The sequence below is a fragment of the Westerdykella ornata genome (assembly GCF_010094085.1).
Source record: "Westerdykella ornata strain CBS 379.55 unplaced genomic scaffold EI97scaffold_77, whole genome shotgun sequence".
In the NCBI taxonomy this organism is placed as follows: domain Eukaryota; kingdom Fungi; phylum Ascomycota; class Dothideomycetes; order Pleosporales; family Sporormiaceae; genus Westerdykella; species Westerdykella ornata.
In genome coordinates, this window is record NW_022986927.1 from 1 (window position 1) to 11759 (window position 11759).

The following is an 11759-nucleotide window of genomic DNA, read 5'->3' on the forward strand; positions in this document are numbered from 1 at the left end:
GGAGCTTGAACTTGCCCTGCACCTGCTCCGTGAGAAGCAGGAGCGTCAGACTCGGAAGCAGATGAATTGCCTTAAGAGACTACTCCCAAAACTACGCAAGGCAGCTGAAAAACGGCTACTACGCCTGGAAGCAGGAGGCCTTCCAATTCAACAGGATGTATCTCGCTGGCAGTCAGATAATCACTGGGAGAAGAGGCAGCGCCAACTTATGGAGGAGCAGCGGATGAAGGAGATGGGCAGCAGTCCTCCTCCACCTGAGCTATATGCGTGGATTCTGAATGAGGAAGGAGATCTGGTGCGCAACCCTGAGATTGACTGCGATTGAATTACGAAGCAAACAGGAATCTATAGGTTTTGTTATATAGTATTGTTGAGCTTATAATTATCGTTGAGCCTGTAGGCCCCCTGCTGCGCAGGGGGCATTTTCCGCAGGAAAATTCGATTATATAAGCGACCCGTCGGGGCCCGATTAGTAGGGCGGTAGGGCTGGAAGGCTGTGTCGTGGCAGCCTCAAAACGACTGGCCCCAAAGTCTCGTCTGACAGGCAGTGAACAGCCTGGGGACGTTTTCAGCTCAGTGTCCAAGTGCCTCAACACCTCGCCAAAAGCTTTTAAGGGGGCTGGCTCCCAACAATACTTGCACAGGATACATCTCCGATACCTGCCTGCCGTGTACACTCTCCACGCCCATCTCCTTGTTGGTCCATCATGGCTCTCGCGCCTGTGCCTCAGCCCATTGGCGTCTTCCAATCGTTCATTGCGCGGCAAACCGAGACCATTGTCCTGAAGGAAAAGGTGCTGTCCCTCAGCGGCGACAGCTTCAGCATCAAGCTCGCCAATGGAACGCCCCTCTTCCAGGTCCAGGGCAGCGTGCTGTCCATCTCCGGGCGCAAGAAGGTGACGGATATGGCCGGGAATCACATGGTATGCGAGTGCACCTCGAGGGCTTCAATGAATGTTCCAAGTGCTGGTGGTCCTGACAAATAGAAATGCAGTTTGACATATGCAAGGAGCATCTTCATATCCACACGACGTTTGCCATCAAGGACCCTTCGGGCCGGAAGATCATGGAGGTGAAGAGCAAGTTTGCGCGTACGCCCTTCTCCCCTGATGACGCTAGGGTCGCGAGGCACGAAGCTGACAAACGGCAGTCCTTGGTAGCAAGGCCATCGCGACGTTCGTATCCAGCAACGGCAAGCAAGAGGAACTCTTGATGAAGGGCAACTTCTTCGACACGCAGGCCGATATCGTCGATACCACGCAGGGAGGAATTGTGGTGGCGCGCATCGACCGCAAGATTCTTAGCGGCAAGGACATCTTCTTCGGGCAGCAAACGTATGGCGTGACGGTGGCCCCGGGCGTCGACATGGCCCTCGTCGCTGCCATGTGCATCTGCCTGGACGAGAAGAATAACGAGAAGTAGTGGGGAGGGGGGGATTCTTCTGATTCGCTTTCCAACCTTGGGAAGCTGGAGGTTGTAGGATTGAAGCACGTGACGCCATGATACCAACATTATTCTAAGGGACTTGAAGTGGAAGGGAGGGCTTCAATATTCATTCATCTGTCCATAACCGGTTTCATAGGTCTATCGCGGGGAGCCTGCAGGGTCAGGTCAACTGGTGGTGGTCCTCCAAAACACGTGATAAAGGCTATGCCCCCTGGCGGGCGGGCTCCACCTCCTGGGCATCCAACCGTCGTCTCCCGCTTTTCTTCCCCCCTCCTCTCCCCTCCTACCCCCACCTCCCCCCGGTGATGATTGACGTCTCCCCTCTGGTTACGTCTCCCTCTGGTTGTACCATCTACAGTAGTTTTACAGCACACAGTCATCCATGGATGTCTGCTTATATAGTGGATGACTCATCCGGTTATAGGCTGCATCTCCATCTCCAAGCGGGGCTTGCAGCCTACCCTAGCTGTCTCAGTAGTGGAGAGAGAGCGAGGAAATATAAGACCGACCAAGTCCCCAACTCGTAGCAATCGTTCCAGCCTCGAGTAGAATCATTCGACCATGTCGGCAACCCACGAGAGACGTCCCAGGTTGGACCCTTCCGAAGTCCGCGTCGAGCTCTGCGTTGAGAGCGATGCCGAGGAGATTGTATGTCCGGCTTGCCCAATACATCATCATCATCACCTTTGTTTCTGCTCCGCCCTGCTCTGCCACGCACCTAGAATACACAGTAACTTTACCCTACAGGCAGCAGCTCTCTACGCCGCCTTCCCCGAGGAGTGGTGGGCCCAGAGGGAGCCTCCAGCGCTCCGTCCGCCCCTTCAATCGACCCGCCAAACCCGCCTCGCCACGCGCCTTCGCCCCTCGCTCTCCCACCCCAACATGTACTGGGTGAAGGCGACCCACGTGCCGACTAGCAGGATCGCTGGACTGGCCGGCTGGATGGCTCCCGGTCACCCCATCCACAATGTCTGGCGCCGCTCGGCCACCGACTTCTTCCACTGGGCCGACAAGCACAACTGGAGCCAGCAAGACGTCGACGACATGTGGGCAGGCGTCGACGTCGACTACTGGGACGGCAGGTGCCGCGCCGACGATGAGATCAGGCGGCAGGTCATGGGCGACGAGCCGCATTGGTACCTGGCACCGCTGCTCACCCTCCCCGAGTTCCAAGGGAGGGGGATAGGAAGCCTTCTGCTCAAATGGGCAATGGACCAAGCCGATGCCACCGACCCCGTCACGCCCCTGTACCTCGAGGCCTCGGCAATGGGGAGGCCCGTCTATCTTCACCATGGCTTCGTGCCCGTGGGGGAGCATAACATGGTAAGAAGGGGTCCCAAGAAGCAAGACGGCGGTATGGAGCGCAAAGAGACGGAGGGAAAGGGGGATCACGTGGAAATTGCTACGAAGGAGGTCGAGGAAGCGGCTGCTTGACCTTCTTCTGGAATATTGGCAAGCTCGAACTGGATATACCTCTTCCTGGGCCGCGCATACGCAGGCCATGCACTTCGATCTCGCTTCTTGAGCCAAGCAGGCCACCCAGCGTCTTCGATCGACTATCAACGGAAATAGTTTGGCGTGGTAGGCTTCGCAAGGAGCCAAGCCTCGTCCAGGACCTTGACCACCTCGTCTGGCAGAGGTCCCTTCTCCAGATCCTTCAGATTACTCTCCAGCTGCTCGAAACTCGACGCGCCAATGATGACGCCGTCGTTGCCTCCCTTTGCCCTTGTCTTGAGAGCAGAATGGTGAATGCACCATCGCAGTGCGATTTCGACGAGGCTCAGAGCATGCTTCTCGGCCACAGGTTCGATCAGTCGGAGCGCCTCGAACGTCGAATCCTTGAAGTATCGCTCTCGATACATGGCCCCTACGCTCTCGGCCTTGTTGGAGAAGCGGCCTTCGTCCGGGACCATGTCCTTGGATTTGATCTTGCCTGAGAAGATGCCGCCGGCGAGGGGGTTGTAGACAACAATGTCGATGTTGTATTTTCGGCAGCAGGGAATCAGCTCCGCCTCAATGGAGCGCGCTGCCATGTTCCGTCAGCACGTACCTCCATGATGAATGTGTGACAGAGCGGCCGGGGATCGACGACTCACTGATGGCATTATACATTGCCTGATAAATGGTGGGCTTCACCCACCCCCTCTCCCTGCAGATGTTCCACACCTCGGCCACCTCCCAGGCCGCAAAATTACTCAGGCCAAGCTGCACAAACTTGCCCTGCCTATGCAACTCATTGACGGCCTCGAGCGTCTCCTCAAACGGCACCGAGTGGTCCGGGGCATGCAGATAGAAGATATCGACGGCGTCTGTCCCCAGCTCCTTGAAGCTGGTCCAGGCGTGCTCCTTCAGACGATCGGGCCTATGGATACCGGGCTCGTAGGGATATACTTTGGTGGCGAGGGTTAGTCCTCGATCTTGCCATTTGGCGTTGCGGGTCCAGGCTTCCTGCTTGCCGCCGACGTAGGTGCGGGCGGTGTCGACTTCGTTGTAGCCTTGGGACTGGAAGTAGTCGAGGCATCTTGTGTAGTCGTTGAAGTCGGTGATGCGAGCTCCGAAGGAAGCGTCAGGGCCTGAGGGAGGAGAAGGGACGGTTAGACGCCATGTGCGAGTGGGAGTGCTGGGTTCTTGGGCATACCAAAGGTCATTAAGCCGAGGATGACTCGCTCCTTGGGATTCTGCGCAACGAGTGGCATGGCGAAGGCAGGCTATCGATTAGAGACTAAGGTTGGAAGGGGGTGTAAATTGTTGACGAGTGTGTACTTTTGGGTAATTGAGTGGGCCACATTGTGCCTTCCAAGGTTCCCATCAGAGATGTCAATGTCATCCAGACCGAGAGACAGAGCGGGGGAGGGGATGGCGGGGTTCGGTGGGGTTACCGCGATAACGATAAGACATCCCCCGCCAACGACGTGATCCGACTTTGCCCAGCCAGTGCATGTGCATCCGCGAGGCCCGTTCCCGAGGTTGCATCCAACATTCACCCCTTGTATCCAGCTGCAGCCAACCTTGGAACCCTCAGCCATCACACTTCCCCCGAAGCAGCATCATCGACACGAGTGCCCTGGCATCTTTCCCGCCCCGGCCCGTCAGTCCTCTGCGCAGATGAGGTGCCACGTAGCAGTAGACTGACAGCACCAGCGCAGGAACAAAAGTGGCGACAGTTCGGTCTCTTTGCCTATACTATAAGAGACCCTCCACCATGCTACTCCTTCCACGGCATCCCTCATTTCACCCTCCTCTCCTCTCCTCCATGTTTTATGTTTCTCAAGTGCCATCAGCTGGGGGGAGAGCAGCAGAAACCCATTCATCACATGGCCCCCGTCAGCCACCTCTCTCGCCAGCACTACGAATCAGCTGCGTTCCAGCACATCCATCAGGCATGCCGCCGCTTGATTGGACTCTCGAGCTTCCCCCCACCCCATAATTCATTCACTCTTTGGTTTCCAGGCACACTCACCCATTATTGTAGGATTCCCATCTTGTCTTAGCCTCGAGCCATGCAGTCACAGGTGCTTCCAAGCTTCATTGGAAGCTACATGTCGGCCATGGCCCCTCTCGTTCCGTCTGTCTCTCTTCCTGTATTCATCACGCTTTTGCTCGTCTCCCCTCGTCTGAAACAAGTCCCATTTTTTGTCCCAGTCTAGTCTGCCATCTATCCATCGTCTGTGCAACCTCAATAAGTATTGCCTTGCATCTGTCGCACGACGGGGATCCTGGTACCGCCGATTCTCCTTCCTTGTATGCCATCAGGCAGTCCATCGCCTTCTGACTCCGCCGGTTGAGAGCTCCCCCGGCGCATAGCGATCCGAGACCTGCTCGCGACTCGCTATGTGCTGGTGTTTTCCTTTTGGCCTTTCAAACAAGCAGAAGCCAAAGTCCACCTCGTCGACTGAGAAAAAGCCGAGGAGGCCACCCTCGAATCCCCTCCGTGGAGATGGCGTGCCGGTCGCCGCCGAATACCACGAGAAGCGTAGATCAAGAGAGACAACCAGGTCGAAAAGATCAAAGGAGTCTGTGACGCCTACCCCATCGCGACGGGAATATGTCGAGCGCCGCGCGCGGCGCGAACCCCAGCAGCGCAACACCCACAGAGCCAGAGTACAGAACCGACCGGCTTTGAACGTACAAGTGCCCAACATGTGGCATCGAACTGTGCATCCCGGAAGTAGTCACTCGTCCCAAGAGACTCTACTAAACCCTCGACCGCACCGAAGCCCCCATGAGAGGCAGCGCCACCCGAAGCACACTTCGCAAGGCACGCTGAGAGGTCGCGGCGCAAAACGGGATCCACCCCGACATTCAAACTCCAAAAGGGACATGCGCCAGGACACCTCCGCTCAAGCATGGTCCTTATTCGCATCACCCCCGCCCAAGGCAGGGTCACGTGGCGCTCGCCATTATCAAACAGTGGACTCTGCACCACCAAGGCATCGTGCCTCCAGAGCGTATCCTCCACCCACCAACCATACCGATGCTCCCCAGCCTTCTCAATCCCACAATCGCCACCATCGTACATCAGGTCAGCACGAACGACAGCCTTCTAGCAGACGCTCAGCTCGGTCGCGCACGCCGAACATGGCCGCCCACCGAACGCCTGATCGCCGGTTCGCCGTTCTTGCCGCAACAAATCAGGCTCTTGAAGATCTGCGGCGTGAAGCTTTTGCGCATCCGTCTCCGCCGCCGAGGAGGGAACGCGTGCAACAGTACCACGGCTTTGCTATTCCGACATCTACCATCCCGTTCAACTGGGATTGTGTGAGCAGTTCCCAAACCTCTGGTGGCTATGGGGAACCAAGCACGACCCGTCGGCGGTCAAGACGTTGACGGCTCATGTTATTTCCATGGGATGCTGTTGGTCTTACACCTCGCGACTTGCTGTCAAGTGCTCAAATAGCAGATTACGCCCCGGTGAGGCTGAGGATTCGTCCAGTCTCGAGGCGTGCGATTGGTCCGCAATTTCTTCCTTACTCTCCAGGGTCGCTGGCGTCCTTCCCACAATCACCTCTCGTATATGATACCCTTTTCTTGTTCTGGTGTTGTTTCTGCGATAATCCTAATAGTGAATGTCTATGTTATTCCGGCTACCGCGGCAATAGTACCCTCGCACGCTCCTGAAGCACAAAGTGCGAGTTGGGATGTGGTGTAGTAGAAATGGGAGACGTCATTCCGTTCCGCTTTTCTTATTCATATACCCCATTCAAACCCCATCCTTGCTACCCTGCATGTTATGCCGTCCTTTGATTCAATATGCGCATTCGATCATGTGTGCACACCAGCATCCAAAGAGCCCCGATGCGCGATCTACACCCAGCGATAGCTTATGTTACTCCAGGAACCGGTTGTGAAAGAAGGACCTGGCCGCCCAAACGATTCGTTCAAAGTCAGGCAGATATGGGCGCATAGGTTAGCTTTGTTGCAGTCCTGATGATGGGTTGTCTCGATTACAGCCTGGATCTATAGCATAGCTCTCCTTAAGGGAAATAGTCCTATCCGCACTACGCTATTGACCTTCGCAGTTGCCTGCAAATCATCGACAGTCACTGGAAGGACACGGACTCTCTTGGATGCATCATACGGAGAGGAGCCATGTCCAAGCCATTGCATTGGAGTTGCAATCTAACGAAGCGGTCACTGGATTCTATAAGTATGTTTCCCCACACTCTCGGCAATGTATCCCGGCGCACGTTTTAATCAACGCACTACCGGCCAAGCGCAGTCCACAATTAGCATAAATCATGCCGCATCATCATCCATACATGGCTCGAATGACTAGTCCACCGTAGCAAGGCCATAGCAGGAAATTCTGGGAATGCTTTCCTCTCCGCCAATAGGCAGGCGAGCACTATATTGAATAGCCCTCCAGCCGTCAACCAATATCTATCTGGCAACTTGGATGGGATGTAACGCTGGCAGTAATTATAAGAATCGCGATATCTCCCCTGTGATGCATCAAGCATCCAGCAACTGGTATTGTCATCACTGCAACATGAAGCTTCTCACGGGCCTGCTGCTCGCAGCAGCAACAGCGCAAGCTCACTGCACGTAAATCAGGAAAGGTGCTTGCGGACAATTGGCTGACTGCTACCAGACACCTTTCCCCGCCTCGTTGTCAACGGCAAAGCCGAGGAGAAGGACTGGTCCGTAACCAGACGGACCAAGAATGACAACACAAAGCAAGGCATTGAGAACCCCACTGTAGGGGATATCCGCTGCTACTCATCGTCCAACGCCGCCAATATCGCCGAGGTCCCAGCAGGCGCGACCATCCATTACATCTCGACACAGCAGGTTAATCACCCGGGGCCTACGCAGTACTACCTCGCCAAAGTTCCCGCAGGCCAGAGTGCAAAGACATGGGACGGCAGTGGAGCCGTGTGGTTCAAAATCCACACCACAAAACCAGCTGTGGACAAGAATAAGCAGATGACCTGGCCAGGGCAGAGTACGTATTCCTCTCTTACCGGGGATATTGCACGAACCTCACTCTCCTAACTTGCCCCAGATGAATACAAGACCGTCAACGCCACCATCCCCAAGGCCACTCCCGACGGCGAGTACCTCCTCCGGGTTGAGCACATTGCCCTGCACATGGCCATGCAAGCCAACAAGGCGCAATTCTACCTCTCGTGCAGCCAGGTCAAGATCACTGGTGGCGGTAATGGAACTCCTGGTCCCTTGGTCAGTCTGCCGGGTGCGTATAAGAGCAGCGATCCGGGGATTCTGGTCGATTTGAATAAGTATCTGAGCGCTCCTGATACGTACCAGCCGCCTGGGCCGGCAGTGTGGAGTGGCTGAGAGGGCCGAAGGGATGAGCTTGGGAATGGGCTGATATAGCTGGTACTTCGAGCCAAAGGAGAACTGATTTTCATTGCCATAGGAGAAACCTATTGGTGCTAAAGTCTACAAGTGACAGGCTTAAAGATGTTCGCAGTACTACCTCCCGCCGATTTTATGCAGAGAGTGTTTTCTGCTTCCTACTGCTTCATTTTACACCCGCCTGAACACCCCGCTGCGATTCCTGTGCAGATGAAGTTAACTATCTGGCGCAAGTCAACTACCTGCAACCTATTACCCTGAAAAACAATGTAGACACAGCCTCTGTGACCTGTTAGCTAGGGCTCATAAACACCGAACACTATAACTTGTACGCCTTGAACTTTGGGAACATAACATCACATAGAATATCGACAGTACTCATCCTACAAGTCCGCGATCAGCCAATCAAGCCCACATTCAGACGTGAAGATTGGCAGATAACGCGAAGTATCCATTGTTTGATTGATTTACAGTCTGGCTCCATGTTATGCTCACGGAAAATAACGATACAGTCTGAAGCCTGTTATAACCTTCGTGCTATCGTGAAATCATGTTTTGTGACGCGAGGACAACCAGTCCATTTCGCGACACCTGCAAGGCTGCAATGTAGTGTTAGCGATATCAAATGACGGTCCTTACAAGCCAAAAGGAAATGTTTCTCCCCTCTCAACAGCTTCTTGTGGCTGATGGACCTCGAAAGCCTGGACAGCGCTCGTTCTGTCAAACCAGACGAACGCATCGAATTGCCTTGATAGGCTTGATTTCACATAATGACTCCATCTCTCCGTTCCAGGTCGATAGATGACCCCAATGAATCTCTCCAGCTTCTCCTCTTCCAATGCCTTCCTGACTTCCTCATCCTGGTAGCCTGGTCGGAGGTCGAGGAGGAACGACGAAATGCCGGTATCGTGCATGACGCGCTCCCAGCTGTCCTTACGAGACGGATTGACTGACATGATTCGCATATCATCGTCCCAATTGTCAGCTGCAGCTACCGTGCCAGAGTGTGTCCCCATCCCGATAATGGCGACCTCTCCAGGCATGGAATTGAAGTTCTCGCGACACAATTGGCCGAGATTCCACTCACGTCGATCTCGCATACCCGTAGCGCGCGCATCTCCCAAATGCGAATTATGTGCCCACACGATGGCTTTTCCGCCCTTCACTTTGAGAAGTCGCCGGAGTGTCTCGAACATGTGCTGATCGCGCAAGTTCCACGATTCGGCATCGCCCCAGTACATGGAGCGATAGTAGCGCTCGGAGTCGCGGACCAAACGAGCATTCATTTCGGCGTCGAAAAAGCCCTCGGCAGTCTTATCCTCATGGGACGACAAATCGATACGACTGGCAAGGACGTCTTGCAACATCTTTACCACCCCGGACTCGCAAGGAGCGTACCCCTTGAGCATGGCAACACGCCCATACTGCGCAGGGTCGGCGATCCACGGGTCAAGGCATCCATACCTTTTTCGAGCATCTCTGGCCAATTCCGGATCCACTTTTAGAAGATACTGGATAACAGCTTGGATCGAGGACCCCATGCTGTACAGGTCGAGCCCATAGATACCTGCCCTCTTTTCATAAGGCAGTGAACTGTTGTGGATACGGAGCCAGTCAACAAAGTTCTGCATCTCACGGTTCCTCCACATCCATTCTGGAAAATGCTTGAAAACGGGCATCGGGGTCTTGCCGGCATGGCTAGGATGGGCTCTGACGTGTTTGTCAATCTCATGGCAATCCGGCCAGTCACCCTCGATCGCAACTGTGTTGAAGCCATGTTCGGAAATCAGGTGCTGCGTTATGGCGGCGCGCGCCCGGTAGAACTCTGAAGTACCGTGGCTGCAACACGTAAGACATGCAGCTGGGCATCGACCAGTCTTGATTTTCCATACCTTGCATCCTATCCAGGGTTAGGAGACGTTACACTGTTCTGCAGCGCTTTACCTACTCCGATAAGAACGACCCTGGAGTTTGCAAATGTATCGAAGAAAGGGCCGAAAGATTTACTTTCGATTTCCGGGAGCTGCTTGCAATTACTAGCGATAAGGGTCGATAGCATTTTGGATCGGCCACTAAAGAGCATGTCATGTGTCAATTGCAAAATACGAGGGCGTATGGGAACGCAAATGAGGGGGAGATTTGATAGGATTGATATAAGCTGGCGACAGTTCATTCATCTCTTTATGGTGGCGATGCACATGGTCTTGCCTCTCAGCATTGATGAGGGGCAGGGTCTGGTGCTCCTACGTCACTGCCATGCCATCACGTGAACTCCTTTTCACCGCTTGGCACACACCTAAACTCCTCCGAGATCCCGTCCTATAATCCTCCTAGGCGTAATCAGAGCGCCGTAGAAGAGGCTTGTATAGCGATTGAGCGTCATCTTTGATTTTGCATGGCGCTGGGTAGGAACACTTCGATGACGGGAAACCGCACAAAGATTGCATGGAGGTCAGTTGCGACCCAAAGCCCACTTTGAACAATGTCGTCAACGATCACTTTACGGAAGTACGCAGGAGAAGGGTGGCAAGTCGCCACTGACAGCCTTGTTGGAGGACGCGGCGGATAGAATACAGGGCTAGTGACGAATTTCATGGACTATATGGGATGGGCTGGGAAGGGGGCGTGATTGTTTGTTTGGATAGCTCGATAGTGAAGGCGACATTCTCAGCGACGGCTTTAGCACAGCTCTGAGGTTTAGAGCGATTCGCATTCATGTCCAACCACACCAGTATCCCAACTACATCAACATCTTTTTGAATCTTGCGTCTGCTTGAAAAGCGCCACCACCACCACTTGGTGCACACGCCTTGCGCCCCCCCCTCTTCCTCCCCAAAACCCCTCCCGTTCCCCCCAGAAACAAATATCCTCAGGGTCCAAGAATCGCCGGCCTTAAAATGAATAACAACCGGTCTGGACACGCTGCCCCATCTGGGTGTGGGCAACCACATTGATGCCGCTTATGTCTTTCCTGGCATCATGCCATCCTGTGCCGAAGTCAGTCTCCACGCCACGCGTGCTCTTTTTAAGAAAAATTCGCACCACTCGCCTCAGGGTATCTGCCATATTCGCTTCTTTCAGGCCATCTACGGATCTTCGGCCACCCTACCTATCAGGGAAGCTCGTTTCCTCCTCCCGAGGCCTCATATAGCGCAGAGAAGAAGATTTTTGAGCACCTCATAACAATCATACCTTTCGCAGCGCCACAAACGACCTCACGCTAAAAACACCAACATTGGAACATTTTTTCCGCTTGGAATTTCATCTCCAAACTTGCACCACATCTTTTTGACATCCCAAAGATCCAATATCTCCAGCTGCAACCTGCTGCAGCATCTGGTTCAAGAGTTATTCAAGGAGAAAGCTGCAATTCACCCCTCTTTGGTGCCGGATCAGAGTTTTCAGAAGCGGGCACGGCCCCAGGGCCCAGCTGACCTGACCTGTGTGTGCATCTGAGCACGGCACCGTGTGTTTGAGCACGGGTGCACAGACAG

At 54.4% G+C, this 11759-nt stretch overlaps 7 protein-coding genes across 7 annotated transcripts; 5 read left to right on the top strand and 2 right to left on the bottom strand.

The window, feature by feature from the left end:
* Positions 1–510: 510 nt before the first annotated feature.
* EI97DRAFT_438021 (uncharacterized protein) lies at positions 511–1700 on the top strand. Its single transcript, XM_033799467.1, has 3 exons — positions 511–923; positions 995–1091; positions 1151–1700. The coding sequence occupies exons 1-3, from the start codon at positions 708–710 to the stop codon at positions 1420–1422; spliced, it is 585 nt and encodes a 194-aa protein (XP_033648774.1). The 5' UTR covers positions 511–707; the 3' UTR covers positions 1423–1700.
* A 493-nt stretch (positions 1701–2193) lies between these two features.
* EI97DRAFT_345090 (acyl-CoA N-acyltransferase) lies at positions 2194–2784 on the top strand (the record flags this gene model as incomplete). Its single annotated transcript, XM_033794769.1, has 1 exon — positions 2194–2784. A coding segment is annotated over one exon (591 nt), but the record flags the coding sequence as incomplete, so codon positions are not given.
* Positions 2785–3005: 221 nt separating this feature from the next.
* EI97DRAFT_463014 (aflatoxin B1 aldehyde reductase member 2) lies at positions 3006–4142 on the bottom strand (the record flags this gene model as incomplete). The annotated part of the gene is made up of 3 exons (XM_033801329.1): positions 3006–3472; positions 3543–4019; positions 4085–4142. 3 exons carry the CDS (start codon positions 4140–4142, stop codon positions 3006–3008), a joined length of 1002 nt encoding a protein of 333 aa, XP_033648776.1.
* Positions 4143–5017: 875 nt separating this feature from the next.
* On the top strand, positions 5018–6429 carry EI97DRAFT_303433 (uncharacterized protein). Its single transcript, XM_033794543.1, has one exon. It carries the CDS (start codon positions 5278–5280, stop codon positions 6271–6273), a length of 996 nt encoding a protein of 331 aa, XP_033648777.1. The 5' UTR covers positions 5018–5277; the 3' UTR covers positions 6274–6429.
* A 639-nt stretch (positions 6430–7068) lies between these two features.
* EI97DRAFT_303435 (uncharacterized protein) lies at positions 7069–8632 on the top strand. The gene is made up of 3 exons (XM_033794544.1): positions 7069–7487; positions 7538–7891; positions 7952–8632. The coding sequence occupies exons 1-3, from the start codon at positions 7343–7345 to the stop codon at positions 8242–8244; spliced, it is 792 nt and encodes a 263-aa protein (XP_033648778.1). The 5' UTR covers positions 7069–7342; the 3' UTR covers positions 8245–8632.
* A 260-nt stretch (positions 8633–8892) lies between these two features.
* EI97DRAFT_438028 (erythromycin esterase) lies at positions 8893–10165 on the bottom strand. The gene has a single exon (XM_033799468.1). The coding sequence runs from the start codon at positions 9942–9944 to the stop codon at positions 8901–8903; it is 1044 nt and encodes a 347-aa protein (XP_033648779.1). The 5' UTR covers positions 9945–10165; the 3' UTR covers positions 8893–8900.
* A 964-nt stretch (positions 10166–11129) lies between these two features.
* Positions 11130–11626, top strand: EI97DRAFT_438030 (uncharacterized protein). Its single transcript, XM_033799469.1, has 2 exons — positions 11130–11252; positions 11308–11626. The coding sequence occupies exons 1-2, from the start codon at positions 11219–11221 to the stop codon at positions 11487–11489; spliced, it is 216 nt and encodes a 71-aa protein (XP_033648780.1). The 5' UTR covers positions 11130–11218; the 3' UTR covers positions 11490–11626.
* The last annotated feature ends 133 nt before the right edge of the window (positions 11627–11759 follow it).

Bases quoted from the DNA above. Each gene is read 5' to 3' on its own strand.
- EI97DRAFT_438021 (XM_033799467.1), top strand. From the start codon at position 708: ATGGCTCTCGCGCCTGTGCCTCAGCCCATTGGCGTCTTCCAATCGTTC. The intron at 924-994 runs GTATGCGAGTGC...ATAGAAATGCAG, and splicing joins ATATGGCCGGGAATCACATG to TTTGACATATGCAAGGAGCA. The intron at 1,092-1,150 runs GTACGCCCTTCT...GACAAACGGCAG, and splicing joins GGTGAAGAGCAAGTTTGCGC to TCCTTGGTAGCAAGGCCATC.
- EI97DRAFT_303433 (XM_033794543.1), top strand. From the start codon at position 5,278: ATGTGCTGGTGTTTTCCTTTTGGCCTTTCAAACAAGCAGAAGCCAAAG.
- EI97DRAFT_303435 (XM_033794544.1), top strand. From the start codon at position 7,343: ATGGGATGTAACGCTGGCAGTAATTATAAGAATCGCGATATCTCCCCT. The intron at 7,488-7,537 runs GCACGTAAATCA...GACTGCTACCAG, and splicing joins AGCAACAGCGCAAGCTCACT to ACACCTTTCCCCGCCTCGTT. The intron at 7,892-7,951 runs GTACGTATTCCT...AACTTGCCCCAG, and splicing joins GATGACCTGGCCAGGGCAGA to ATGAATACAAGACCGTCAAC.
- EI97DRAFT_438028 (XM_033799468.1), bottom strand. From the start codon at position 9,944: ATGCCCGTTTTCAAGCATTTTCCAGAATGGATGTGGAGGAACCGTGAG.
- EI97DRAFT_438030 (XM_033799469.1), top strand. From the start codon at position 11,219: ATGCCGCTTATGTCTTTCCTGGCATCATGCCATC. The intron at 11,253-11,307 runs CTGTGCCGAAGT...AAAAATTCGCAC, and splicing joins TTTCCTGGCATCATGCCATC to CACTCGCCTCAGGGTATCTG.